Source organism: Lithobates pipiens, unplaced genomic scaffold (assembly GCF_037356315.1).
Source record: "Lithobates pipiens isolate NorthernLeopardFrog02 unplaced genomic scaffold, aLitPip1_a1.2 Scaffold_16, whole genome shotgun sequence".
NCBI classification, from domain to species: Eukaryota; Metazoa; Chordata; class Amphibia; order Anura; family Ranidae; genus Lithobates; species Lithobates pipiens.
In genome coordinates, this window is record NW_027507748.1 from 462,718,527 (window position 1) to 462,745,519 (window position 26,993).

Consider the following 26,993-nt stretch of genomic DNA (forward strand, 5'->3'; position numbering starts at 1 on the left):
TGGCTTACTGAAAAGTATGTCCGTACAGTATAGTATGCATTTAATACTTGGTCGGGGGGCCCTTTGCATGAATTTCTGCATCAATGCGGTGTGGCATGGAGGCGATCAGCCTGTGGCACTGCTGAGGTGTTATGGAAGCCCAGGTTGCTTTGATAGCAACCTTCAGCTCGTCTGTATTGTTGGGTCTGGTGTCTCTCATCTCCCTCTTGACAATACTCCACAGATTCTCTATGGGGCTTAGGTCAGGTGAGTTTGTGGTTAAACAAGCATAGTGATACCATGATCATTAAACCAGGTATTGGTACTTTTGGCAGTGTGGGCAGGTGGCAAGTCCTGCTGGAAAATGAAATCAGCATCTAAATAAAGCTGGCCAACAGAGGGAATCATGAAGTACTCTAGAATTTCCTGGTAGAGGGCTGGACTGACTTTGGACTTGATAAAACACAGTGGACTAACACTAGCAGATGACATTGCTCCATCATCACTGACTGTGTAAAATGTTGCATTTCATTTGGAGATCAAGGTCCCAGAGTCTGGAGGAAGAGTAGACAGGCACAGAATCCATGAGGTTCAGTGTGAAGTTTCCACAGTCAGTGATGATTTGGGGAGCAATGTTATCAAAAAGTTATCAAAAAGTAATAAAAACACAGAGATAGTTTTTGCCAATTCTTTTAATAAAAAAAATCAAAAAAACAATGTCCCCTGATGCAGACCCATTGTCAATCATGACGTTGCTGCTGCCACCGCCAACCTGAAAAAAAACAAAACAAAAAAACGGTCCACTGTCATCTAAGACAAACCGCCGAATGCCTGGTTTGACAGTTCTTATATAGGTAAGGGACAGAGTCACCTGGTAATGTCACCTGGTTCTCTGATGAGTCCATACTATGTACCCCATACTCATTCACATGGGGGGGCCAGATCTGAGGGCCCCCTTGTTAAAGGGGGCTCCCAGATTCCAATATGCCCCCCATCCACAGACCCCCAAAACCATAGCCCAAGATTGTGAGAAAGATGTACTTCTTGATGGGGACACAGTGTCTTGGGGTGGGGAAGCAGAGCCCCCCTGCCCCAAAACACCCCCTATGTTGAGGGCACAAAGGGGGGGCCAGGATACTTGGTGTAGGGTTCCCCTTAAAATCAATACCAGACCCCAAGGGCCTGGTATGAATTGGGGGGCACCTATACCGTTTTTTTAAAAACATTTTTCTGATTCTGGCAATGGTATTGTATTGCCGGAAATTTAAATGTAATTTCATTCATTTTTTTTTTTTAATTCAGCTTTACTGCAGTAGGTTCTATCCATGGAACAGATGTGTCACTTTACAGGCAGACTAAGGGGACCCCCCAGGCACTATATTTAGAGGATTTTTAAATTGTTATTGTTTCACTTTAACCACTTCAATACATTTCAATTCAATACATACCACTTCAATTTATTTATTCACCCTTCCCTCCCAGATCAATTTTTTAGCTTTCAGCGCTCTCACACTTTGAATTCCAATTACTCAGTCATGCAACACTGTACCCAAACAAAATTTTTATCATTTTATCATTCTTTTTCATACAAATAGAGCTTTCTTTTGGTGGTATTTAATCACCACTGGGTTTTTTATTTTTTGCGACATAAGTGAAAAAAAGAGCGAAATTTTTTTTTAAAAACTATTTTTTTTAGTTTCTATGATAAAACTTTGCAAATAAGTAATTTTTGTTCATAAATTTGGACCAAAATATATACTGCTACATCTCTTTGGTAAAAATAACCCAAATTAGTGGATATTATTTAGTCGCTTTGAAAGTTATAGAGTATACAAGCTATAGAGAAAATCATTGAAAATTGATCACATCTGATCACACCTGATGCATCTCATTTCTTGAGGCTCTGAAATGTCAAGAAAGTACAAATACCCCCCAAATGACCCCTTTTTGAAAAGTAGGCAGTACAAAGTATTTAGTAAGAGGCATGGTGAGTTTTTTGAAGTTGTCATTTTTTCCCACAATTCTTGGGAAAATTAAGAATTTTTTTTCACAAAATTGTCATAATAACAAATTATTTCTCACATACAACATATGCATACTTCCAATTACACCCCAAAATAAATTCTGCTACTCCTCCCGAGTATGGCGATACCACATGTGTGGGACTTTTACACAGCCTGGCCACACAGAGAGTCCAACATTGAAGTAGTACCTTCAGACGTCCTAGAAGCATAAATTACATTTTTGAAGGCCCTGGTTTTGAAGCACCAGGACAATGGAATTACCCACAAAATGACACCATTTTGGAAAGCAAACACCCCAATATGTATTCTATGAGTCATGGGCTGCAAACAGGAATTCGGATACTCTGATGGGCTGGAGACAGGTACTTGGTTACTCCAATGGCCTGGTGACAGGTACTCGGGTACTCCGATGGGCTGGTGACAGGTACTCGGGTACTCAGATGGGACGATGACGGGTATTCGGATACTCAGATGGACTGTGACAGGTACTCGGATACTCAGTCGGACTATGACAGGTATTCGGGTACTCAGATGAACTGTGACAGGTACTCAGATGGACTGTGACAGGTACTCAGGTACTCGGGTACTCAGGTGGGCTTGTACAGGTACTCGGGTATTCAGATGGACTGTGACAGGTACTCAGTTACTCGAGTACTCAGATAAACTGTGAAAGGTACTCAGGTATTAAGATGGGCTGTGACAGGTACTCAGGTACTCGGGTACTTAGATGGACTGTGACAAGTACTCAAGTACTCGGGTACTTAGAGGAACTGTGACAGGTACTCAGGTATTCAGGTACTCAGATGGGCTGCGACAGGTACTTGGGTACTCAGATGGGCTGTGACAGGTACTCAGGTACTCAGATGGGCTGTGACAGTTACTCGGGTACTCAGATGGGCTGTGATGGCTGATGACAGTTACTTTGTGGCTGGTGACAGGTCCTCTTTATTAGGGGGGGTAATCAGTGTGTGTTGGTGTACACTAAGCAGTAACGAGATGTTACCCCAATCACACAAGCGGACTGGGGATGGGCTGTGTCCGAGGGACATATCTCATCCACGATCGCCATGCTGCAGGCCCCTGGTGGCCCGCAGGAGCGGTGAGATACCGAGGACGTCATATGACGCCCACCCATGATGGGAGATCCCATCTGTGGACATCATTTGATTATGGCCCTTTATTGAAGTGGTTAAGCATACTTAAATTCACTGCTCTTGAAAAAAAAATGTTTGCATTAATTCATGTCAAGATTCAGGGCAGTACCCAGATCCCCATACCCTTTTATGGCCAATAACTTGAATATAAACCTTCAAAATGGGACTTTTGATTTTTCAAGTCCCATAGACTTTAATAGGGTTAGCTGTTTGGGTCAGAACTTTTTCTCTGCTTGGAAGTTCTGGTGCGAATCGAACGGGGGGTGTTCAGCCCATCTCTATTGCTGGCCAGTGAATTTAGGTACATTTTAATATTTTACAATTACCATTTATATCTGTCAAAGTGCCCCCATAGATGAAGGTGTGACCGCTTTTGTGGCCTTGGCCCTGGACTTCAGTTTGACATGCCTTCCCTAGACTAACCCCTTATACCTCTATATTTTTTCCATTGTAACTTGCTTTTCTATCTTGCTATCTTGCTTTTTTGTTTTTTCTATACAATTGGATGTTGTATAGACAATTGTTTGAAACACATTTGCATTGCATGTATTATTCTTGTTTCTATCAGATACATTGTACACTGCCGGGCTGCCCGAAGTAAATTATTAATGCTAATAATTATAATACCAATAATACACATTCAGTTTACTGTATTTTTAAATTTTGTCTGGAATATTCAGTCTGGTACATGGAAAACACACAAATCTCTAGAGGAATGTTACACTGATGAAGCCAATGACAGCTGAGTAAATACAATCTAAAGTGCATTCTGAATAAATAGTGAGAGAGCAGTTTGACTATAAAAGTGAGTGTAAATATGTATAAGATATTAGCATAGCAGGGGATGAATGGCACGCTAGCTCAGCAATTATATGGGGAATTGTAGAGAAAAGTATAAAAATTGCATGAGGCCCCTCAAGAGAACAAGGAAGAACTAATCTCCTGGCAGAACATTTTATACAGTGCACCGACCTATTAAAGCAGCACTACACTCCTCCCTCCCATCCCTCTTTGTTATCTCCTAATCCTATTTTGTAGTATGCAGTAAGTTGGTTTTCTTTTTTTCGTATTCAAATTGAGATACCAAAAGTCTGTCTTCTGTTTCCTGCCAAAACTTAGAATTTGGTCTGAATGGCAGTGACCGGCATTACAATGTGATACCTTCATTGGTGGCTGAAGTCTTTATGAAAGCTGATAAAGTCCAATGTGGTGTGTACTGTAGAATTCCCAATCCTACCCAACAGGAAAACTTGTGCAGTTACTAATTAAAATGTAAAATAGTGGAAGAGTTAATAGATAATTGAGCATTGATGTTTTATGAATGCATTATAATTTTATATAAAAATGTATATTTATTTATTAATATAAAAATTTGATAAAAATTGAAACTAATTAAAGGGGAACTATATTGTTTAAACTTTTACATTTGCACATGTGCACTCCTAAAGTAAAGCCCAACAATGAATATGTATTTTTCGCTCTCCTTGGTCTGTTAAACATACCGCAGAAAATAAATTATTTGTATCTGTGTATCAATGCAGAAAAATACCCAATGATCCAGCTATTGAGTTGACAGCTTCCTGTGCTCTCTACCTCTACTGCAAGGTTATCTGTTAGCTTTGTTCCCAGCTTTCTCGATAGACAACACAACCCCCCCCCCCCATCATATAGCAGCTAAGTGGGGGAGATGTTCTGCAGTATTAGAACACTTCTTGTTCTAAGAGATACAGTACAGTAAATTAAGGCTGTCATCCCAAGGCTGGGAGGGATATTTGAAAGGATCACAGGGCAAAATAGAAAAAAGGCATGAAAAAAGAAAAAAAATGCAGCCACCATATCTAAGAACTGGGAAGCTGCAATATATTACATTTTGTCCTTGGGTTTATATACATGTTAGAAGACCCATACACATAGGATGTTTTATTAATTTTATCTACAATGTTAGACAATAGGTGGGAAAAGTACCAAAGACTGCAAGGTGTAATCTCTGCATACCTTGCATAGGAGATGGAATAGATGTTTTTTTCCTTGTTCCCCTTTAACAGTTCTGAAAATAACATGAAATCACAGTGCGTGGTACACTCACAGTTTGAGAGTTTATGCAAATAGGTGTCTTTATGAAGGAGAATCTAAACATATGGCCAGCTATAATCACCTTTATAAAGTCAGTTCCATAATGTTCACTTAATTATGCAGAAGCAACACAAAGAGTTCATCAACAGAACACTACACACACCTAAATTCTGAGCCCAATCTGGAATTGCTTCGCCAGAGTAATTTTATGATATTCTAAGTGTCAAGCTAGTATTGTAAACTATAAAAATAAAATGTATGTATTGACAAGCTACAATGGTACAAACATTTCTTATTATTCTGAATTACCGCAATAGCAAGCAAACCACCCACCTTTCTTTCTTACCGTTTCTGTTGTCATTCTGCTCTAACAAGGCATGGTGATAATGAATGCACAATGTCCAATACAATCCCTTTCAGTGCACACAGAAATTAAATATGCTAATACCAAGCAGACGGTACCTTAAGATAAAGCACTGCGGTCTCTTCTCTTGGAAAACCATATGGTAAGCTCTCTCCGAACAGGCAAATATGTGAGGAGGAAGAGAGGAACATAAGCGGCCAGAGATGTTATAATACAACTGTGTAACCTAAAATGATGGAAAATAAAGTTGGTTTGTTGCATTTCATTTTTTTTTTCTGCACGTTAACATTGTAAAAAAATGCACATTTTACTATTTTGTTACTTGTTTTACAGTGTGTCCACAAAATTCCACACCTGTGAGTTATCGGGTTACATTTTGCATCATTCGCTACCAATCAGGCCTAACCATGTTATAGCGAAGTACAGTGAAATGAGTCTGTGTGTGCTTCAAACATCCAGTCATGGCTGAGAGAGGATGTTCATATCATTACAGTTTATCTATCTTTGGTAAGGCAGACCTAGAGAGAGGGCAGCATTGAACTACTATAGAATGATACACTGAAGAGATAAAATACTCTTAAAGGACAACTATACTTTTGGAACAAGTTGTCTTTTAAAACATGGCCCCACCCTCTGAGTGATGCCCACCTGGCCTGATAATTACCCCTGTTTTCACTCCAACAATATTCACTGTGCAGTCCTGCCAAAAGCCTCACAACCATTCTTCAGAAAGCATATTTCCTGAGACTTCTTCCTCTGGCACATCACACCATGGTGTCACTTATTCCAATGAGAAGCTGTGCACATGGTGGCCTCCAGTGCCCCTGCGGAATGTAGTTCTTCCCACAGGAGTGAATAGGGAGGCAGCATACATACACAGAATAAGGGAAGCCTGGTGAGGGCCCTTTCTGAAGCAAGGCTCTTCAGTAGCAGAGTTGCACAGTAAAGATTGCTGCAGGGCGGGCAAAGGTAGGTATGAGGCAAGGGGTGAGGCCATGCCTTCAATGACAACTTGTAGCAAACATTCTTTTTTGGCAGGGCTCTAATATGTTCCATATTCACTCCTTATATAAATGTAGTTGCAGGATAAAAATCAGGAGACTTAACGTGGCACTTTTTTTCTCTTTCTTTTTTTGTTGTGCTTCACCAACATACAAAGAGAGAGGTGGCCAGGGTAGCTGGAGGGGGAGAAATGGGGGTGTGGGGCACGGGGACCAGGGGTTAGGCGGGATAATCTGACATCCTCTGGATTAAAGGCTCATACATACTATAAGAAAATCAGGTGAACTTCCCTGAGGACATATGAATTATAACTCACCATATTGTTCAATTCAGATTTCACTATCTAGACTAATGATCCCCTCTGGAAATATTCCTCACTTCTCACCCTCTCATCGCCTTACCTCTATACTCATTTAATTTACTCCTCCTTTATAAACTAGTTTCTCCTGTTAAAGTAAGGGTCATTCGGCATAGTCGGGAATATTGCTTTATCTCCAGATAAGGGCATGCCACACTGCAGGAACTTGGCCCTGGAAAAGTCTATTTCCTTCTCCTAACTATCCTGTACCATTTTTGACCCACCATTTCAAGCATATTTTAACCCCCTTCAAACTCTGACATTGGGGCATCCATTTTGTTGGTGGGGTCTCGCAGCTCCGCCGCTGTCATTCGGCAAAGCTGCGATGTCACTCCCGCGCATGCGCACGGGAGCCGATACGCGCGGCAGCTCCGTCACTGAGAATGCCGCGCTCAGTGCGCCTGCGCGCCGCTGTCTACAGTGCATGCGCCATAGACAGCGGTGCCCGTTTTCGGGCAAATATCTCCTAAATCATATAGGTTTAGGAGATATTGCTTGGACCTACAGGTAAGCCTTAATCTAGGCTTACCTGCAGGTCAAAGTGGTTTGTAAGGGTTTACAACCACTTTAATAATTATGTTTGCTGTTGCTGATAGCTGAAATCACAGCCTTAGACACAGTATATTATATCTTGAATGCTCTTTACTTGAGCTCTTTATTCATACTCTTCACCAGAGAAGCTTTACTATTAATTCATTTTCTCATGTGGATGTGGATGTGGATGAAAGGTGCTGGTGGGGATATGGCCAGAGGGGCACTTTTCTTCATTTATGGTGGTAATGCCCTTTGATTAGAAAGTTTTGGCAAGAAATTGCTACGTGGATTGAAAGACTGTCCCAGGGAAAGATGGAATTAACACTTTAAACTTTCTCTTCCATGGATTAAAGATGACACGTAGACTATATAAGAATAGCATAGTACCATATTTGTTAAACACAGCAAAACTACAGATACCTAGATTTTGGAAACAGATGAAATGCCCAACCCTGTTGGACTGGAAGAAAGAAGTCAATGTAATTATGGAGGCCGAAAGATGGATACACAAAATTAAGAATAGAAAGGAGAGGTTTGTGCAAATCTGGATAGATTGGGAAGGTTGCTTAATAGAGATTGAATAATAAGTAGAGTAGTAAATATTCCACGAAAATGGTCAAAAGAGAGGGGAGGCGGGAGGGTAAGAGAGGAGAGGTTTAAGAAATTGTACTTATTTTTCTCTCTTCTCTCTCCTCTTTCATTTTCTTCCATAAATAAGAAGGGAGGTGGAAAACGATGCACTAGGGTTATGGCAATAAGGAAGGGGGTTGGGGGAGTGGGAATTCGGGGGAATAGGTTAAAAAGGGATCATGACTTTATAGAAGCCTCATACACTAAGTTTGATGTGTTTTTTTTTTTTGTGGTTTGTTTTTTTTGGTTAATTTTATATAAGTCACATAGGAGGTGGGGAGGGTTATAAAAATACTCTATTATATAGGGGAGGGGGTGGTGGAGGGGGGGAGATCGAAGGAAAGAGAGAGGAAACCTCTAGGAAAAAAAAATAATAATTCATTTTCTCATTGCATTGTATTACCACGAATGATATTATTTTATTGTTGATATTAAACCTTGAAAAACATAATAAAAATATTTAAAAAGAAAATAAGAGGAACATTTTCATTTGAGGAACTTTTGTATGATTTTCATATAGTGTGTATACAACTTTCGACAGCTGATTCCCGACTTTTTGTATGAAAATTTTCGAAGGAAAAAACTCCAAAAATGTTCTCGTACGGGAACAGAATGAGCGATTATTGTTCAATGTGTACCATTTTTGTATGATCTTGATCCAAGAAAAATTTGAAAAGAAAGACTGCGCATGATCAGAAATGTCGTACGAGAATTTTCATACAAATTTTCGTTCAATTACGTTTTGCTGTGAAACAATGAGGAAAATCAGGCGATCGTTCGCCCGGTTTTCTTATAGTCTGTACCCCACATAAGAGTATTAGTACTTAGAAGAGGTATGCTTCCACCTCTTGCATGTCATCTGCCTCCTTTCTTGGGGAAGAAATATGATATCTATGGCTATAAGGATAAGCTCATCGGGGATACACCTTTAGTATATATTACAATCTTTTTTTGGTGTCTATAAAACCCACATGGTTTTCTATTGGGCTTTTTTATTTTGCTTATTTTTATGAAGGTTGCTTAAGTTTCTGATTGTGTTGTATTGTTATGGATACTTTATAAATGAATAAAAATAATTTATACACGTAACGTGGCACTGAAAATTGTTATTCTCCAAACAAAATCATCCACTTCTTATTTTCATGAAATTGTTTTTTACTGTGTTTTTCTACCTCCTTATAACATCCCCCAAGAGCTCCTAAACCTCTCCTATCCCTCCTACTTTTATTTGTTTGGAATGAGCAGTAAATATTAGCTGCAATCATGTGTACTGCTTTATGCACACTATAAATCACACAGTCCATAGTTCGTAATCCCTCTCAGGCGTAAACAAGAGAGGGTAGCTATGTTCCTGCATACACTGGGACCAGGAAGAATGAACATAGCTACCCTTCAAGACCCCTTTCACAGTGGGGCCGTGGGCGCATTAGCGCTAAAGCACCGCTCATTTTATCAGCGCTTTGGTGCTGTTTAAGGCCTGATTCACACCTATGCATTTTTAGTGCGTTTTTTTGCAGATTTGCACTATAGTCTATTTAAAATGGTTTCCTATGGAACACGTTCTGTAGTGCAAATCTGCAAAATGCAAAAAGCACAAAAAATGCATAGGTGTGAATCCAGCCTTAGCGGTGCTTTTCAGCTACTGACAGGGTGCTTTTAAACCTAAACAAGGTGTTAAAAACACCTGTATTGCGGCGCTTCCGAAGCTGTTTTTAGGTGCTTTGGAAGCACTGCCCATTCCTTTTAATCCAAACTGCCCCAAAGATGCTGCTTGCAGGACATTACCTAATGTCCCGCAAGCGCACTGCCCCAGTGTGAAAAGTCACACTGAAATAAATGAGAAGCAGTTATTAGGCACATTACAGGCGTTATTTCCAGCACTAAAATGCCTGAAAACCACCTCAGTGTGAAAGGGATCTTACAGGTAGACAGACCACAGAATAAAAAAAAAGGAATTTGGAGGAAAGAAATAGAATGCATTTTTTTGAGTTAAGAATACATACTTAAAAATAGAAAACATATTTAAAAAATAGAATTCTCTTTTTTAAGCTGTACGTTTGTTTGGCGGTGTCCAAATCCATAGTGTGCACTGTGCAGTTGGGCTTGGTTTAATATGATTAGGAGAAATGGGCTGCCCCCAGCCATATTGGCCCTTAATTTATCCATTGCTCTATATGCTCCAACTTGGAGACTTTCACAGATAAAGCTTGGTACACACTACAGTAATAGTTTATTTTGGGTTGAACGAAAAAGAAACTGACAGCTCCGGTCAGAGCCACTGTAATCTAATGATCTGACGTGAGCACAGCAATCTTCCCCGCTGAGCTGTTGTGTTCTGACAGGGGGACAGCCGCCCCCGCCAGAACACTCCGATCAGCGCTCTCTGCCATTGGCTAAGAGTGCTGAACAGGAGCCAGTCAGTTGCTGGTTTTCCAGCTTGCTCGTCCAATAGAAGGTGGCTTATGTTGGATCGCCTGACATACACACTTACATTATGTGGAAGCCACACTGCCTTATGGAGGCTCCTCCGAATGTCAGTTGGTTTTTATTGGACTGGCCAATGTCTCTGGACATTCAGCCTGTTTTTACTAGGCATAAGAGTTAGAGACACTTTTTACATAGGAGCCTCAATAAGGGCAGTGTGGCTTCCACATAATGTCTATTTGCAAATGTGTGCAACTAAATCCTCTGATTTTAAAATTGTTAGACAGTGCCATTTTGTTAGACAGTGCCATTTTGTTTTGTATTTTGTTTTGTTTCTTTTGGGGGGGGGGGGGGGGTTAAGGTTAGCTGGTAAGTGTGCTTGGAAAACTGTTGATTGTTTGTGCTGTGCAAAGCCCTTCTATGTGCACCTTCCTTCAAAGGCTAGTTCTAAATTGGGGTGGTTAGCTTGGGGACACATTGGATGCCTTCAGCTGCCATTGTACTCTACTGGGCTTCTAATGTGTCCCGGAGATATGAGCTCCCTCCAGGCATGCCCGTCCTTAATTTATTCGCCATAAATGCTCCAATAAGGAGACTCTAAAATATAGGAGATAAGACCACACTTTAAAGAGGGGTCATGAGAGGTAGTGCAGCTTCCACATATATTTTCAAAAGTGTGCAACTAAAACAATTTAACACAAATTGGTAGATATACTGTATATACAGTGCCTGGAAAAAGTATTCACACCCCTTGCAATTTTGTCATGTTACAAACAAAAACGTAAATGTATTTTATTGGGATTTTATGTGATAGACCAACAAAAAGTGACACATAATTGTGAAGTGGAAGAAAAATGAAAAATGGTTTTCAACATTTTCTACAAATAAATAGGGGTGGGCTTTATGTTTGGGTCGAACATGAGTTCGACTCAAACATTGGCTGTTTACGTCGAACATGAGTTTGACTCAAACATTGGCTGTTTACGTCGAACATGAGTAATTTGGGGTGTTTGCGGCAAATTCAAAAGCCGCGGAACACCCTTAAAAAGTCTATGGGAGAAATCAAAAGTGATAATTTTACGGGTTAATCTGCAAGTTATTGTCATAAAAAGTGTTTGGGGACCTGGGTCCTGCCCCAGGGGACATGTATCAATACAAAAAAAAGTTTTAAAAACTGCAGTTTTTTCAGTTGCAGTGATTTTAAAAATGTTTAAAGTGAAACAATAAAAGTGTTTATAGTATGCCTGCAAAGTGGCACATGTTTTCCATGTTTAGAACAGTCTGAGAGCAAAATGACATTTCTAAAGGAAAAAATGTAATTTAAAAGTACTCACGGCTATAATGAATTGTCGGCAATACACATAAAATTCACCAAAAAAAACAGCATGGGATTCCCTCACAGGAGCAACCGAAAAAACAACCGTTTTTAAAACTTTTTTTTTGCATTGAATACATGTCCCCTGGGGCAGGACCCGGGTCCCCAAACACTTTTTATGACAATAACTTGTATATAAGCCTTTAAAATTAGCACTTTTGATTATTCATGTTCGTGTCCCATAGACTTTAACGTTGTTTGCGTGTTCGAACAAATTTTTTGCCTGTTCGCATGTTCTGGATGTGAACCGAAATGGGGGGTGTTCGGCTCATCTCTACAAATAAATATGTGAAAAGTGTGGTGTGCATTTGTATTCAGCCTCCTTGAGTCAATATTTTGTAGAACCACCTTTCACTGCAATTACAGCTGCAGGTATTTTTGGGTATGTCTCTATTTTTGACCATTGTTCTTTGCAAAATAGCTCAAACGTTGTCAGATTAGATTGAAAACGTCTGTGAACAACAATTTTCAATTTTCAAAGTCTTGCCAAAGATTCTCAATTGGATTTAGGTCTGGACTTTGACTGGGCCATTCTAACACATGAATATGCTTTGAGCTAAACCATTTCGTTGTAGCTCTGGCTGTATGTTTAGGGTTGTTATCCTGCTGGAATGTAAACCTCCGCTCCAGTCTCAAGTTTTTTGCAGACTCGAACAGGTTTTCTTCTAAGATTGCCATGTATTTGGCTCCATCCATCTTCCCATTAACTCAGACCAGCTTCCCTGTCCCTGTTAAAGAAAAGCATCCCCACAACATGATGCACCATGTTTCATGGTGGGGATGGTGTGTTCAGGGTGATGTGCAGTGTTAGTTTTCCGCCACACAAAGCGTTTGGCTTTTAGTCCAAAAAGTTTAATTTTGGTCTCACCTGACCAGAGCACCTTTTTCCACATGGCTTAATGCAAACAGCAAATGTGATTTCTTATAGCTTTCTTCTTGCCACTCTTCCATAAAGGCCAGATTTGTGGTATGCACATTTAATAGTTGTTCTGTGGACAGATGCAACCACCTGAGCTGTGGATCTCTGCAGTTCCTCCAGAGTTACCATGGGCATCTTGGCTGTTTTCTTGATTAATGCTCTCCTTGCCTGGCTTGTCAGGTTAGGTGGACAGTCATGTCTTGGTAGGTTTGCAGTTGTGCCATACTCTTTCCATTTTTCGATGGTAGATCGAACAGTGCTCGATGAGGTGTTCAAGGATCTGGATATTTTTTTATAACCTAACCCTGCTTTAAACTTCTCCACAACATTATCCCTGACCGTTCTTGTTTGTTCCTTGGCGTTTATGATGCTGTTTGCTCACTAAGGTTCTCTAACAAACCTCTGAGGGCTTCACAGAACAGCTTTATTTATACTAAGATTAAATTACACATGTGAACTTTATTTACTAATTAGGTGACTTCTGAAGACAATTGGTTACACTGGATTTTAGTTAGGGGTATCAGAGTAAAGGGGGTCAAATACAAATGCACACCACACCGTTCACATATTTATTTGTAAAAAATTTGGAAAACCATTTATCGTTTTCCTTCCGCTTCACAAATATGTGCCACTTTGTGTTGGTCTATCACATAAAATCCCAATAAAATACATGTATTTTAGTTGTAACATGACAAAATGTGGAGAATTTCAAGGGGAATGAATACTTTTTCAAGGCACTGTATACAGTATCTCACAAAACTGAGTACACCCCTCACATTTTTGTAAATATTTTATTATATTTTTTCATGTGACAACACTGAAGAAATTATACTTTGCTACAATGTAGTGAGTATACAGCTTGCATAACAGTGTAAAATTCCCATCCCCTCAAAATAACTAAACACACAGCCATTTATGTCTAAACCGCTGGCAACAAAAGTGAGTACACCCCTAGTGAAAATGTCCAAATTGGGCACAAAATGTCAATATTTTGTTTGGCCACCATTATTTTCCAGCGATGTCTTAACCCTCTTGGGCATGGAGTGCACCAGTGCTTCACAGGTTGCCACTGGAGTCCTCTTTCACTCCTCCATGACGACATCACAGAACTGGTGGCATCTAAGGATGCCCCACAGATGCTTAATAGGGTTTAGGTCTGGAGACATGGTTGGCCAGTCCATCACCTTTACCTTCAGCTTCTTTAGCAAGGCAGTGGTCATCTTGGAGGTGAATTTGGGGTCCTTATGTTGGAATACTGCCCTGCGGCCCAGTCTCCAAAGAGAAGGGATCATGCTATTCTTCAGTACCTCACAGTACATGTTGGCATTCTTGGTTTCCTCAATGAACTGTAGCTCCCTAGTTTCGGCAACACTCATGCAGCCCCAGACCACACTCCCACCACCATGCTTGACTGTAGGCAAGACACACTTGTCTTTGTACTCCTCACCTGGTTTCCACCACACATACTTGACACAATCTGAACAAAATAAGTTTATCTTAATCTCATCAGACCACAAGACATGGTTCTAGAAATCCATGTCCTTAGTCTGCTTGTCTTCCGCAAACTGTTTGCAGGCTTTCTTGTGCATCATCTTTAGAAGAGGCTTCCTTCTGGGACGATAGCCATGCAGACCAATTTAATGCAGTGTTGTGCGGCGTATGGTCTGAGCACTGACAGGCTGACCCCCCCCCCCCCCCCCCACTCCTTCAACCTCTGCAGCAATGCTGGCAGCCCTCATACGTCTGTTTCCCAAAGACAACCTCTGGACATGACACTTAGCATGTGCACTCATCTTGTTTAGTCGACCATGGCAAGGCCTGTTCTGAGTGGAACCTTTCCTGTTAAACAGCTGCATGGTCTTGGCCACCATGCTGCAGCTCAGTTTCAGGGTCTTGGCAATCTTCTTATAGCCTAGGCCAGGGGTGCTCAACCTATGGCTCTCCAGCTGTTGCAAAACTACAAATCCCATCATGCCTCTGCCTCTGGGTGTCATGCTTGTGGCTGTCAGAGTCTTGCTATGCCTCATGGGACTTGTAGTTCCGCAACAGCTGGAGAGCCACAGGTTGAACACCCCTGGCCTAGGCCATCTTTATGTAGAGCAACAATTCATTTTTTCAGATCCTCCGAATGTTCTTTGCCATGAGGTGCCATGTTGAACTTCCAGTGACCGATATGAGTGAGTGAGAGCGATAACACCGAATTTAACACAGCTGCTCAACATTCACACCTGAGACCTTACAACACTAATGAGTCACATGATACTGGGGAGAGAAAATGGCTAATTGGGCCCAATTTGGACATTTTCACTTGGGGGTGTACCCACTTTTGTTGCCAGCGGTTTAGACATTAGTGGCTGTGTTTTGAGTTATTTTGAGGGGACAGCAAATTTACACTATTAAACAAGCTATACACTCATTACTTTACATTGTAGCAAAGTGTAATTTCTTCAGTGTTGTCACATGAAAAGATATAATAAAATATTTTTAAAAATGGGAGAGGTGTACTAATTTTTTGCTATACTGTATATATATATATATATATATATATATATATATATATATATATATATATTGGCTGGCTAGCTGGAAAGTGTGCTGGGGAAACTTTTGTTTGTTTGTGCTTTAATATTGTTAAAGCTGTATTTTCTCACTTTATATACTGGTGCAGACAGTCTATGTGCAATTTAAATGAGTAATATAAAAAAGAAAGCACAGCCACTAACATATAGCTGTACATGAAGCATTTTTATGACTGAGTTTTTGTGTTTTATCTGCTTGTTTAACTAAGAGTATACTTCTTGGTAGTAGTTGTAAAAGGAATTTATGTCTACCTGCCAGCACTTAATAAATCATAGTAGATGATTTGTCATATTAAATAAAAATAAACATCCTCATGCCTCCAATTCAATAGCTCTTAACACTGACACATGTAGAAAGCCCTAAGCTTCACTCAACAATTTATATTTATGCATGGTACATCATAAAATACTGCAAGCAAACACACTATTTACATGAAATTGTAGACATTCCAAATAGAATAGAGAGATCTATTTATTATACCAATCCAACACACAAAACAGAAGCTCGTTGTGGCCTATATAATAAATGGTTATAAAGAAAATGGGCCCATGACAAATGAACAAGATACAGCATCTATGGATAGATTAAAAGCTGAGTTCACCCAGAACAAAGGTATTATATATTTGTAGACATTACTGAGGCGAGTCAATCACTGTATTATTTTGTGAAACTTTATTTTTTTATTTATTTGATTAAATGTAATCTGCTTTTTGTCAATAATGTAGCTATTATTATAAAGAAGAATATTTAAAAGTTTTCCCTTTAGAATGGGAAGCTTTGGGATTACAGTAAAATCTTGGATTGTGAGTAACTTGGTCTGCGAGTGTTTTACAAGATGAGCAAATGTTTTTTATAAATTTTAACTTGATAAACAAGCAATGTCTTGCAATATGAGTAGCAACTGAATAGATGCCTGCGGTCACACTAAAGTAGTGCAATTTAAAGCCCAACCTCAACCACTACTTTAGCACTACTTCAGCACTACTTCATTGAGATTTGTAATGATTTGATATGACTTCAGTGTTACTTCAATGAGAGGGGCTGTCCATGTCACAGGGAGGAACAGTGATGTTATGAAGAAAAGTTTAACTAGCAAAGGGTTAATATTTAAATTCTTTCAGGCTCAAGTAAAAGAGGTGCCTCAGCAATATGGTTACATTTAATGAAGATACAACATTTAGCAAATCACATGCTTGATGATTAAAATGGGCACATCTAAGTATACAGGCATCTGGGGTAAAGTTGTCCACATAGACCGCCCTCCTCACCACCGGCTCTCACTGCTGTCTGTCTGCAATCATGACCAAGAAGATTACCCTGCAGTAGAGCAATCTGAAAGCAAGGCTTGAAGCGCTCATGGAGCTCAGCGTGGAAGGGATGACATAGATGGCAGTGCGGAGGATGAGCTATGTGGACAACTTTACCCCAGATACCTGCATACTTAGATGTGCTTATTTTAATCATCAACCATGTTACATAGATAACTAATATCCTCCACACCCTTTATTAGTTTAGTTGACCTTCTTTGCACTCGCCCCATTTCCAGTATATCCTTCCTGAGAACTGGTGTCCAGAACTGGACAGCATACTCTAGGTGCGGCCAGACCAGAGTCTTGTAGAGCAGGAATTATCTTTTTATCTCTTGAGTTGATCCCTTTTTTAATGCATGCCAATATTCTGTTTGCTTTGTTAGCAGCAGTTTGGCATTGCATGCCATCGCTGAGCCTATCATCTACTAGGGCCCCCAGGTCCTTTTCCATCCTAGATTCCCCCAGAGGTTCTCCCCCCAGTGTATAGATTGCATTCCTATTTTTGCCACCCAAATGCATTATTTTACATTTTTCTACATTAAACCTCATTTGCCATGTAGTTGCCCACCCCATTAATTTATTCAGATATATTTGCAAGGTTTCCACATCCTGCAGAGAAATGATTGTCTTGCTTAGCTTAGTATCGTCTGCAAATACAGAGATTGAGCTGTTTACTCCATCCTCCAGGTCATTTATGAACAAATAAACGGGACTGGTCCCAGCACAGAACCCTGGGGGACACCACTACCCGCCTCTGACCATTTTAAGTACTCCCCATTTATCACCAGCCTCTGAACTCGCCCTTGTAGCCAGTTTTCAATCCATGTACTCACCCTATGGTCCATGCCAACGAACTTTAATTTGTACAGTAAACATTTATGGGGAACTGTGTCAAATGCTTTTGCAAAATCCAGATACATCACATCTACGGGCCTTCCTTTATCTAGATGGCAACTCACCTCCTCATAGAAGGTTAATAGATGGGTTTGGCAAGAACGATTCTTCATGAATCCATGCTGATTACTGCTAATGATACCATTCGCGTTACTAAAATCTTGTACATAGTCCCTTATCATCCCCTCCAACAGCTTGCATACTATTGATGTTAGGCTAACTGGTCTGTAATTCTCAGGAATAAGCCAACCAGGACTTTTGTTCCCTCTTTTAAATGAATTACCCAATGGGATGCATTGGCTAATGCCCTTATTTATTATGCTCTTAAAGCAAACCCATCTCTCCTCCGTGTTCTTTGTTCCTAAGATTTTATCCCAATTCATGCCTTCTAGCAAGGTTCGTAGTTTAGGGAAGTTGGCTCTTTTGAAATTCAGTGTCTTTGTAATCCCCTTGTTTCCTATTTGTGTGATTTATACTGAAGCCAACTGATTGCTGTTTTCTAAATTGCCCCATATTTCCACATCTGTGATCAGGTCTGTATTGTTGATAATCAGTGGATCCAGTAACGCTTTATTTCTAGTTGGTGTATCTACCATCTGAACCATGAAATTGTCCTGCAAGACATTTAGGAACTGGCGAGCCTAAGCTCTTGTACACACGGTCGGAGAATCCATCGGAATGTGTCCTATCGGACCGTGTCATCGGATAATCCGACTGTGTGTGGTATGCATCGGACTGATTCCGTCCGAATATCCGTCGGACCCAATTTTCCAACATGTTGGAAATATTTCCCGACCCACTGGTTCGATCGGACATACTCCAATCATGTGTAGCGAATTTTGATCGGACCAAGTGCCACGCATGCTCAGATCAAATTCCTACATCAAAGCTATTGGCTACTAGCCTGAATGTAGTCCCATCGTAACGAAATTACGTCATCACGTTCTGAAAGATCGGATTTTTCGACAACGTAGTCCGACCGTGTGTATGCAACAGTTTCGGACACAATCCGTCAGACTAAATCCGACGGACAAAATCCGACGGATTTGGTTGGCAGAATCTCTGACCGTGTGTACAGGGGCTTAGACAGGTTTGTGGTTCCCTCTGCCCAGTCTATGTCTGGATATTTAAAATCCCCCATTATGATAACACTTCCCATCCTTGCTGCTAATCCAACTTGTGATAGGAGATCCGTCTCCCCCTCCTCCCTCAGGTTAGGGGGCCTATAGTATAATCCCAGTGGTATTTTCCCCATAACTTCATCCCTTTGGAGCTCTACCCATAAGGATTCCACCTCCTCCCTAGCTCCCTTAGTGATGTCATCTCTCACATTCACTTGTACATTATTTGCGATATATAGCCAACCCCTCCCCCTTTTTTGCGATAAAAGGTATACCCTTGAATGGTTGCCAACCAATCATGAGACCTGTTAAACCATTTCCATAAAATTTCCACAAAATCTAAATCCTCCTTGTACAACAGTATCTCTAGTTCACCCATCTTGTCTGCCCGGCTTCTGGCATTGGTGAACATGCCACGCAGTTTAGACCGTTTGACTATCTCTACCTCTGCCCCCCCCCCCCCCCGACCATTGCCTAGTTTAAAAAAAATGTGCCCACCCTCCTCATTTAGGTGCAGTCCGTCCCTTCTATAGTACTGGTGATCAACTAAGAAGTTGGCCCAGTCCTCCAGGAACCCAAACCCCTCCGTACTACACCAGCTCTTCAGCCACTTGTTTACTTCCCTAATCTTCCTCTGCCATTCTGGTGTGGCTCGATGTACCAGCAATATTCCTGAGAATACTACCTTGGTGGTCCTTTTCCTCAATTTAGCTCTGAAGTTCCTAAAATTGTTCTTTAGTGGACGCTACATCTACCTCTGACTTTGTCATTGGTGCCAATGTGCAGCTGGGTCTTCCCCAGCCCCTCCCAGTAATCTGTCCACCAGATCCGTGATGTACCGAACCAACATACCGTTTGGCGCTTCAGGTCTTTGTTACCGATTGCATTCTCTGTCCTTCTAAGAATTGAGTCCCCCTACCACCAGAATAGTTTTTTCCTTTCCCTTTGTTTCCCCCCAGTCTCACTAGAGGAGTTCTTCCCCCAGCAGCTAGGAGAGTCCCTCAGCTCCAGCAGTGCTGGTCCCTGACTGGTTTCAGCAATGTCACCCAATCGAGCGTACTTATTGGAATGCACCAGCCCTGGATCGGCCTCCCTGGCACTTCCCCCTCTACCCTTCCTCACTGTCACCCATCTACTCTTTCCTAGTGCCTGCACCTCGTTGTCTCCACCGCCTCTGTGCTGGTCCCTGCCGCCACCTGCTGTGTACGTTCCTGGCTCTCCTTTTGTATGGAGGAACTTCTCAGTGCTGACAGTTGTCTCCCCTGATTCAGAAACTGGGCTTCCAGTGAAAAAATGTGCTTACATTTTACACAGCAGTATTCGCCCTCGATCGGATGATCAAGGAACGCATACATGCCGCAAGATGTACACATCACATCTCCAAGTCACATCTCCACACCCACCGGCATCGTATCTACTAATTTAATGAGGATTGAGGATTATACCCTGTCCAAATTATCTAACAACTAGCTTCCTGACACTAATACTCAACAAGACAATACACAGGTACTCAACAAGACAATACACAGGTACTCACTGACCAACATGCACTCGCTGACCATGTGAGTTCCTACATTTTGTACCTTCATCAAATGTCACCATATTGCTACACTTAGAGGTGCCTCTCCTGTTTAATACTCTGTAGCGCCTGCTGGATTCTGCTTTATATATTACCTATTGACACTTTTTTTGGGGTTTTGGAACAAATCATATTAGTTTTCTTTATTTCCTATGGGTAAATTCGCTTTGATATATGAGTGCTTTTGACAAGAATGTTTCCAGAATTAAATATTTTTGCAATCCAAGGTGTTACTGTATTTGTAGAGTTGCAAAGTTAAAAAGGAAATCTTAAGAGAAACATATTTTTAAGCATAACATAAAGGCCAGGACATATGTGAAAACAATCAGGGCAATTCAAAACAGTCCTAATGACAGATTCCATCAGCAGCTCCCTTTAGAACTATCTGCATCTAATTCAGGCAAGAATTTGTGTCAGTGTCAGTACAATTACCAAAACATGCAAATTCAGGTAGTTCTTAGCACTGCCATTTTAAGAACTTGACGCTATGGCAGTGACAAATAATGATAGAATTACCACCAATTCTAAAATTAATTAGGACCAACTCTGAGCTAGTGTAAACACATGCTCAAAGTGATTCAGGTCTGTGCTGGGAAGCTGTGATGTATGTGACAGCTTCCTGTACACATATCTGTCCCATTTAGCTATCAGCTAGAAGATTCCCTGTCCAAACACTAAATTTAAACATGGATACAGGTGATGTCATTATTTGGGAAATGTCTTGTCACAGGGTGGGTGGAGCTTAATGGGGAACGGGGAGAGTAGTTTCCCATCAGGTCCACTTTACTTTTGATTGATAGGGCACTACAGTGGGCAGATTCAAAATCCACGAATGGAATTTTTATTATTATTTAAGGTACTTATATAGCGCTGTCAATTTACACTTCGCTTTACATATACATTGTACATTCACAATTGTACCCTACCCACAAGGAGCTTACAATCTAATGTCCCTAACTCACTTCATATACTAGGGCCAATTTACCTACCAGCATGTCTTTGGAGTGTGAGAGGAAACTGGGGGAAACCCATGCAGGCACATGGAGAACATGCGACACAGATGGTGTCGTGGTTGGGATCCAAACCGGTGACCCTTTTTACTGCTGGTCAAGAGTGCTACCCACTACACCACTGTGCCACCCAATAATCAAAAGTACAGATGACTGCAACTAGTCTCCCACTTCACCATCAGGCTCCACCCAGCCCTATTACAAAAAACTCAGCAGCCAAGTGTCTGTCAGTGTGACAGATACAGAGATGACTAGGAATGCACTGAGGAAGGAATGTTCTGTATGAATGATCCTTGCAGTGCAGACAATGAACAGGTTCATGTAGCTACAGTATCTGTGACAGGTACATGAATTGGGCTCAAAGACCAATACTTTCAGTGCTGCTCCCTGACAAAAATCGAACCAGTGTATACAACATTGTTTATGAATTCCCCTGATTGAATGTTTCTGTATAGCCATGATTGGTTCTGTAAACCATGTGTAGTATTTCTGCTTTGCGTTAAAATCTAAAGGTAATATTGCCAAATGTATATGTGGTGAGATTCACCTCTCCTTCAATAAACGTAGACACCACCCAGACACTCCCAACCCTAGAAATAGAATGCTGATTCAGCAGCAGAATGAAGTGACAACAGACTAGAATACTAGTAAAATAGTGCCACTTTTCCTATGTTCCCTAATTTTAGCCATTTGTGTGCCACTGCAAATGCTGCAGCTTTTTTGCAGGTGTTCAAGAAATTCTTCCAGGCCGTTTATTACTGTCTCATCTGTTTTGCTCTCTTCATATATCTCCATGCTTTTGGAAGCCATATCTGCAAGCAATTGTAGTGTAAATATGATCACGCCTCAAAAAGTTAAGAAATTTGTCTTTCAAATAATCAGTAAATATTGGGGTGTAACCTAGTGAGGAACTCTAACAGCAGGCATTGTAAAGGTGGCTATGTTGCAATTTCCACGTTATAGTTATACCCAAGCAATATCGTGATAACCATTTAGGGGTCATATGGGCAGTGACAAGTAGTTGGAAGCACTTGTCTTTGCCTGTTGATTTTTTTAACTTAGAAAATGTATGCAATGCAGAAAAAGGACCTATTATTGCATTGTGCTGTCATGTGGCAATATAATTGTAGCTGTCTGTCTTCTGTCATGTAGTGAAGAAAACATTCATCCACTTTTTGTATTCATACCAAACTATAACAATAGTAAAATAAACATCTGCAGTTATAATAAGAACTTGAGGACAAGAGCAGTAAAGAGATGTAACTCTGTGGCATGCTGAGATAATGGTAAAAAAAATGATACAATTTATTAAATAATAATATTGTACACATGTATAGGAAAGCAAGCTCTTACCAAGGATGAGTAGATGGGAAGATCTTTGTATGGGTTAACAAGCAGCAGAATATTTCCAATATAGGTCTGGAATAAAAATTAACAGGCCGTGACATGTGAGAGACCATTCTACAGTATTACATATGCAAACTGCTGTTATACACAGGCAAAGGCCAACACTTCTAGTTGTAAAAAATCTGAAGTGATCTTGTAAATGGTGACATTGTAAATAGCCTAAGTAGACTAGACATACCACACTAATAATAAAATATAAAAAATATACTCATATAAAAAAGGAGTATATTAAAAAAATATATTTCTAAAGCATATAAAAGGATATGCTTACGTGCTGTCATATCCAACCTATAACAGTCAACTAATACAGCTAGAATGCACCACTCCGTTGGCAGGTATAAATACACATAAAATAATTTAATAAATACATGTTTACATACTGTACACACCACCTTGTGGCTTAGTATATCCATGTATCAGACTCATTATTTTTAGCTGATCGGAGGGAAAAAATCCTTGGCTCTGATTTATATTAATGCAATATAAGGAAAGCCTTATGTGGCTTAAAGCATGGTAAAATGGCCTACGATTGATAACATGGGTTAAGAGGCCATTTTTTTCATGCCTTAAAGTGGTTTTATAGTCAATTTTGGTACTTTAACCTACAGGAAAACCTATAATAAGGCTTACCTGTAGGTAAAAAAAAATCTCCTAAACCTGTACAGTTTAGGAGATATTCCCCTCGCAATGCGCCGCTGACTGCAGCGGCGCATGCGCACAGGGGATTCTCGGCTGAAAGTCCAACAGACGCTGGACCCTGCCGGGAAGAAATCGCGGCTCCGGCCACTCACAGCTCCGGAGCCACTATACCCGGAAGAAACACTGAGGGAACATGTCAGCTCCCTTGGTGTGGATCGGGCCAGATGTCGGGGCCTCGTTCTAAGGTAAGTATTTCATAATGAGCTAGTATGCGGTGCATACTAGCTCATTATGCCTTTTTCTTTGCAGGTGAGTTAAAAAATAATAATTCAGTGGGTATACAACCGCTTTAAGTAGATCTAAACCCAATCACTCAAACTCATGTCATCGCAAAATCTTTTAAAATCTGCAGCTTTTATTAAAACAATATTATGTCACCCTGCCTTCTCCAAGTTGGGTTTCTACATTGCCACCCTCTCAAATGCACAGGAAATGCCCAAATACACAGGCATGGTCTATTGTTCTACCATTAAGAAACCAGTCCAGAATAATGATATTCAGCTGCCAGTAAATAGCTGAAAGGGGCTGCAAAGATATCATTAACACTGATATGCAAAAAAGGATGAATAAAAGATTAAAATAGTATAACATTAAAAAATGTTTTTTAACAAAATGTATTACTTGCTCCCATTTAAAGAGTAGTGCTATCGCCATTGCTTTATAAATAGCTCTGCATATTTCTAAAGCACAACAATTGCTTTTAGAAATGAGCACTGCTCTACACTGGCTTTAGGAGTCCAAAGCCAGCGATGCACAGAAAAAAATAATTATGGAGTAGCAGGAGTAAAAAAAAAAAAAAAACACCTTTGGCTTAAAATTTCTCTGTTGTCATATCTAAAAGACACAGACCACCAGCCTGGCCCACAATGCAATACTGTGTGCCATAGCAATCCTCCTGCAGGTTTAGAGATTGTCAGGCAGTCTAAAGCTACATTGCCCATGACTATGTAGAATGATGTTTTAAAATAAACCCATCAATCACAAACCTGGGCACACTTAACTGGGCATATGATGAAATAAAATCACAAGCAGAGGTTAACATCAATGAAGGCCACATATAAAAATGATCAGAAGATCCAGAGAAATAGGCAATATTCGTCATATACATTCATTTAGAACAACATTGCCTTAGTGTAATTGTGATTATACAGATGTATTCATCTTCGAGAGCAATGTAGCTGACAACTGGGAAAGAGGAAGTACCACACCACGCTGAAGAAAAGAGGATCTGTTAAAAATGTAAGTCCTTTCTGGTAATGAATAAAGAACATTCTACAGATCACAAAATCATTTTTACATATTTACAGACATCAGTTGTGACTGCACTAAACTGATGTGTAATTCTGAACTTTCTGCCAATTGTTATTAGTCTCAGAGTCAGTGGTGCAGCATCCATATAGCTGCCTGAATGATAATCCTGGTAACAACTAGAGAAAATCATGTCTCAGTTGGGAGGAATAAAACTTTCACCGAGCCATATTTTGTTCTATTGCTTTCTTGCAGTTGTCAGATCACATCAATCATTTAGAAATCGCAGGCATGTTTTGCTTCATTTGAAACTGTACAGTTATAAAATTATTAGGATTTCTGACAGTGACATACAGTAAAATAAGCCTAATACATTCAAACCTGCATGCAGATAAATGATATGAGAAACAGAATTACATCTACAATATAGTCTAGGCAGAATGATATTCAGTACTGCCAATTTAGTTATATTTCGCATAATTATAATATTATGCTGCTATTTTTATTTCTCTGCGGTTCTTTAGTATACAACTGTATATTTTTTGTCTTAGGGTGGGCAATGGTCATTATTCAGCAATGATTCATTAAAGTGGAATTCCAGGATAAACCTTCCCCCTTCCTAACACCTATGCTGACTTACCTGTGTAAGAAAGATGCAGAGGCGGCTCTTCAATTAGGCAAATTAGGCGATTGCCTTAGGCCTCGCCCTCAGAAGGGCCTTGCGGGGCGCGAACGCCTAATTTGCCTGACAGGAAACAGTGTGCGGACTCGGGAGTGGAACGGTCAGTGTGTGTTGCGGGGTGAGCGAACGGGCGGGTGCTGCACATAGACACCACGCCGCCTGTCTGAGCTGATAAACCTCCGCCGCCGCGGACGAGTTAGATGACATTAATCATCTCGGCTCAGTCAGGCTGCATCCAATAACAGGCTCCACCGCTGAGGCGCTGTCCTCCTAGCCTTTCCCCAGTCGGCGGCCCCAGTGCATGGCGGGAGTTGTAGTTCTTCACAGCACAGACAACAGACTTGGGCCTCTGGTGCCTGTGCTGTGCAGAGACTACAACTCCCAGATTGCACTGTATGAGGCCAGGGAGCGCAAAGACAACATCACCTGTCACCGGCTTCATTCTTATGCTGCCTTTAGTAGTGTAGAAGACTGAGGAGCAGGTACAGTACATACATCATCATGCTGTCAGCTGTCTGTACATAATACATTACCCGGTCTTGCTATGGTCTCATGGCCAGTACCCTGACTGTCACAGTCTCATGGTCTGTCTCTGTCTCACTGCCTGCCCCCGGTACCCTGTCTGTCTCACTGTCTGCCCCCAGTACCCTGTCTGTCTCACTGTCTGTCCCTAGTACCCTGTCTGTCTCACAGTCTGCCCCCAGTACCCTGTCTGTCTCACTGTCTGCCCCTAGTACCCTGTCTGTCTCTCACGGTCTGCCCCCAGTACCCTGTCTGTCTCTCACTGTCTGCCCCCAGTACCCTGTCTGTCTCTCACTGTCTGCCCCCAGTACCCTGTCTGTCTCACGGTCTGTCCCCAGTACCCTGTCTGTCTCACGGTCTGTCCCCAGTACCCTGTCTGTCTCTCATGGTCTGTCCCCAGTACCCCGTCTGTCTCTCACGGTCTGTCCCCAGTACCCCGTCTGTCTCTCACGGTCTGTCCCCAGTACCCTGTCTGTCTCACAGTCTGTCCCTAGTACCCTGTCTGTCTCTCACGATCTGTCCCCAGTACCCTGTCTGTCTCTCACGATCTGTCCCCAGTACCCTGTCTGTCTCTCACGGTCTGTCCCCAGTACCCTGTCTGTCTCTCACGGTCTGTCCCCAGTACCCTGTCTGTCTCTCACGGTCTGTCCCCAGTACCCTGTCTGTCTCTCACGGTCTGTCCCCAGTACGCTGTCTGTCTCACGGTCTCATGGTCTGTACCTTGTCTCCATGCTGTGTCTTGGCCTAGGCCGACAAGGCCCAGGCCTAGGGCAGCACTTTGCAGGGGCACCAAAATAGCCGCCCCGCACAGTGGCAACATTTGACGGGGCACAGTGGCACTGCATTTGATGGGGCACAGTGGCGGCTGCATTTGATGGGGCACAATGGTGGCTGCATTTGATGGGGCACAGTGAGGCTGCATTTGATGGTACAGTGAAGCTGCAATTTGTTTTTGTTTTCTCATTTTCTTTCAAAAATTTTGAGCACCAGCTGCTACTGGGTGGGATCATCATTGTGCCGCTTTTCCTTACTCACACAGTCTCTGACTGTCTCCTGCATCATTGTCTGCACAGTGTCTGACCGTCTCCTGTATCATTGTCTGCAC

General features: G+C 41.3%; 1 protein-coding gene across 3 annotated transcripts in view; it reads right to left on the reverse strand.

Annotated features, from left to right (window-relative positions):
• Positions 1 to 26,993, reverse strand: part of MYO16 (myosin XVI) — a 555,564-nt gene that overhangs the window by 261,237 nt on the left and 267,334 nt on the right. For all 3 annotated transcript variants that reach the window (XM_077482903.1, XM_077482902.1, XM_077482901.1), the window contains exons 12-13: positions 22,684 to 22,749; positions 5,693 to 5,820 (exon numbers count right to left, since the gene is read on the reverse strand). In XM_077482903.1, coding sequence (XP_077339029.1) covers positions 5,693 to 5,820; positions 22,684 to 22,749 — 194 coding nt within the window. The remainder of the gene's footprint in view (positions 1 to 5,692; positions 5,821 to 22,683; positions 22,750 to 26,993) is intronic.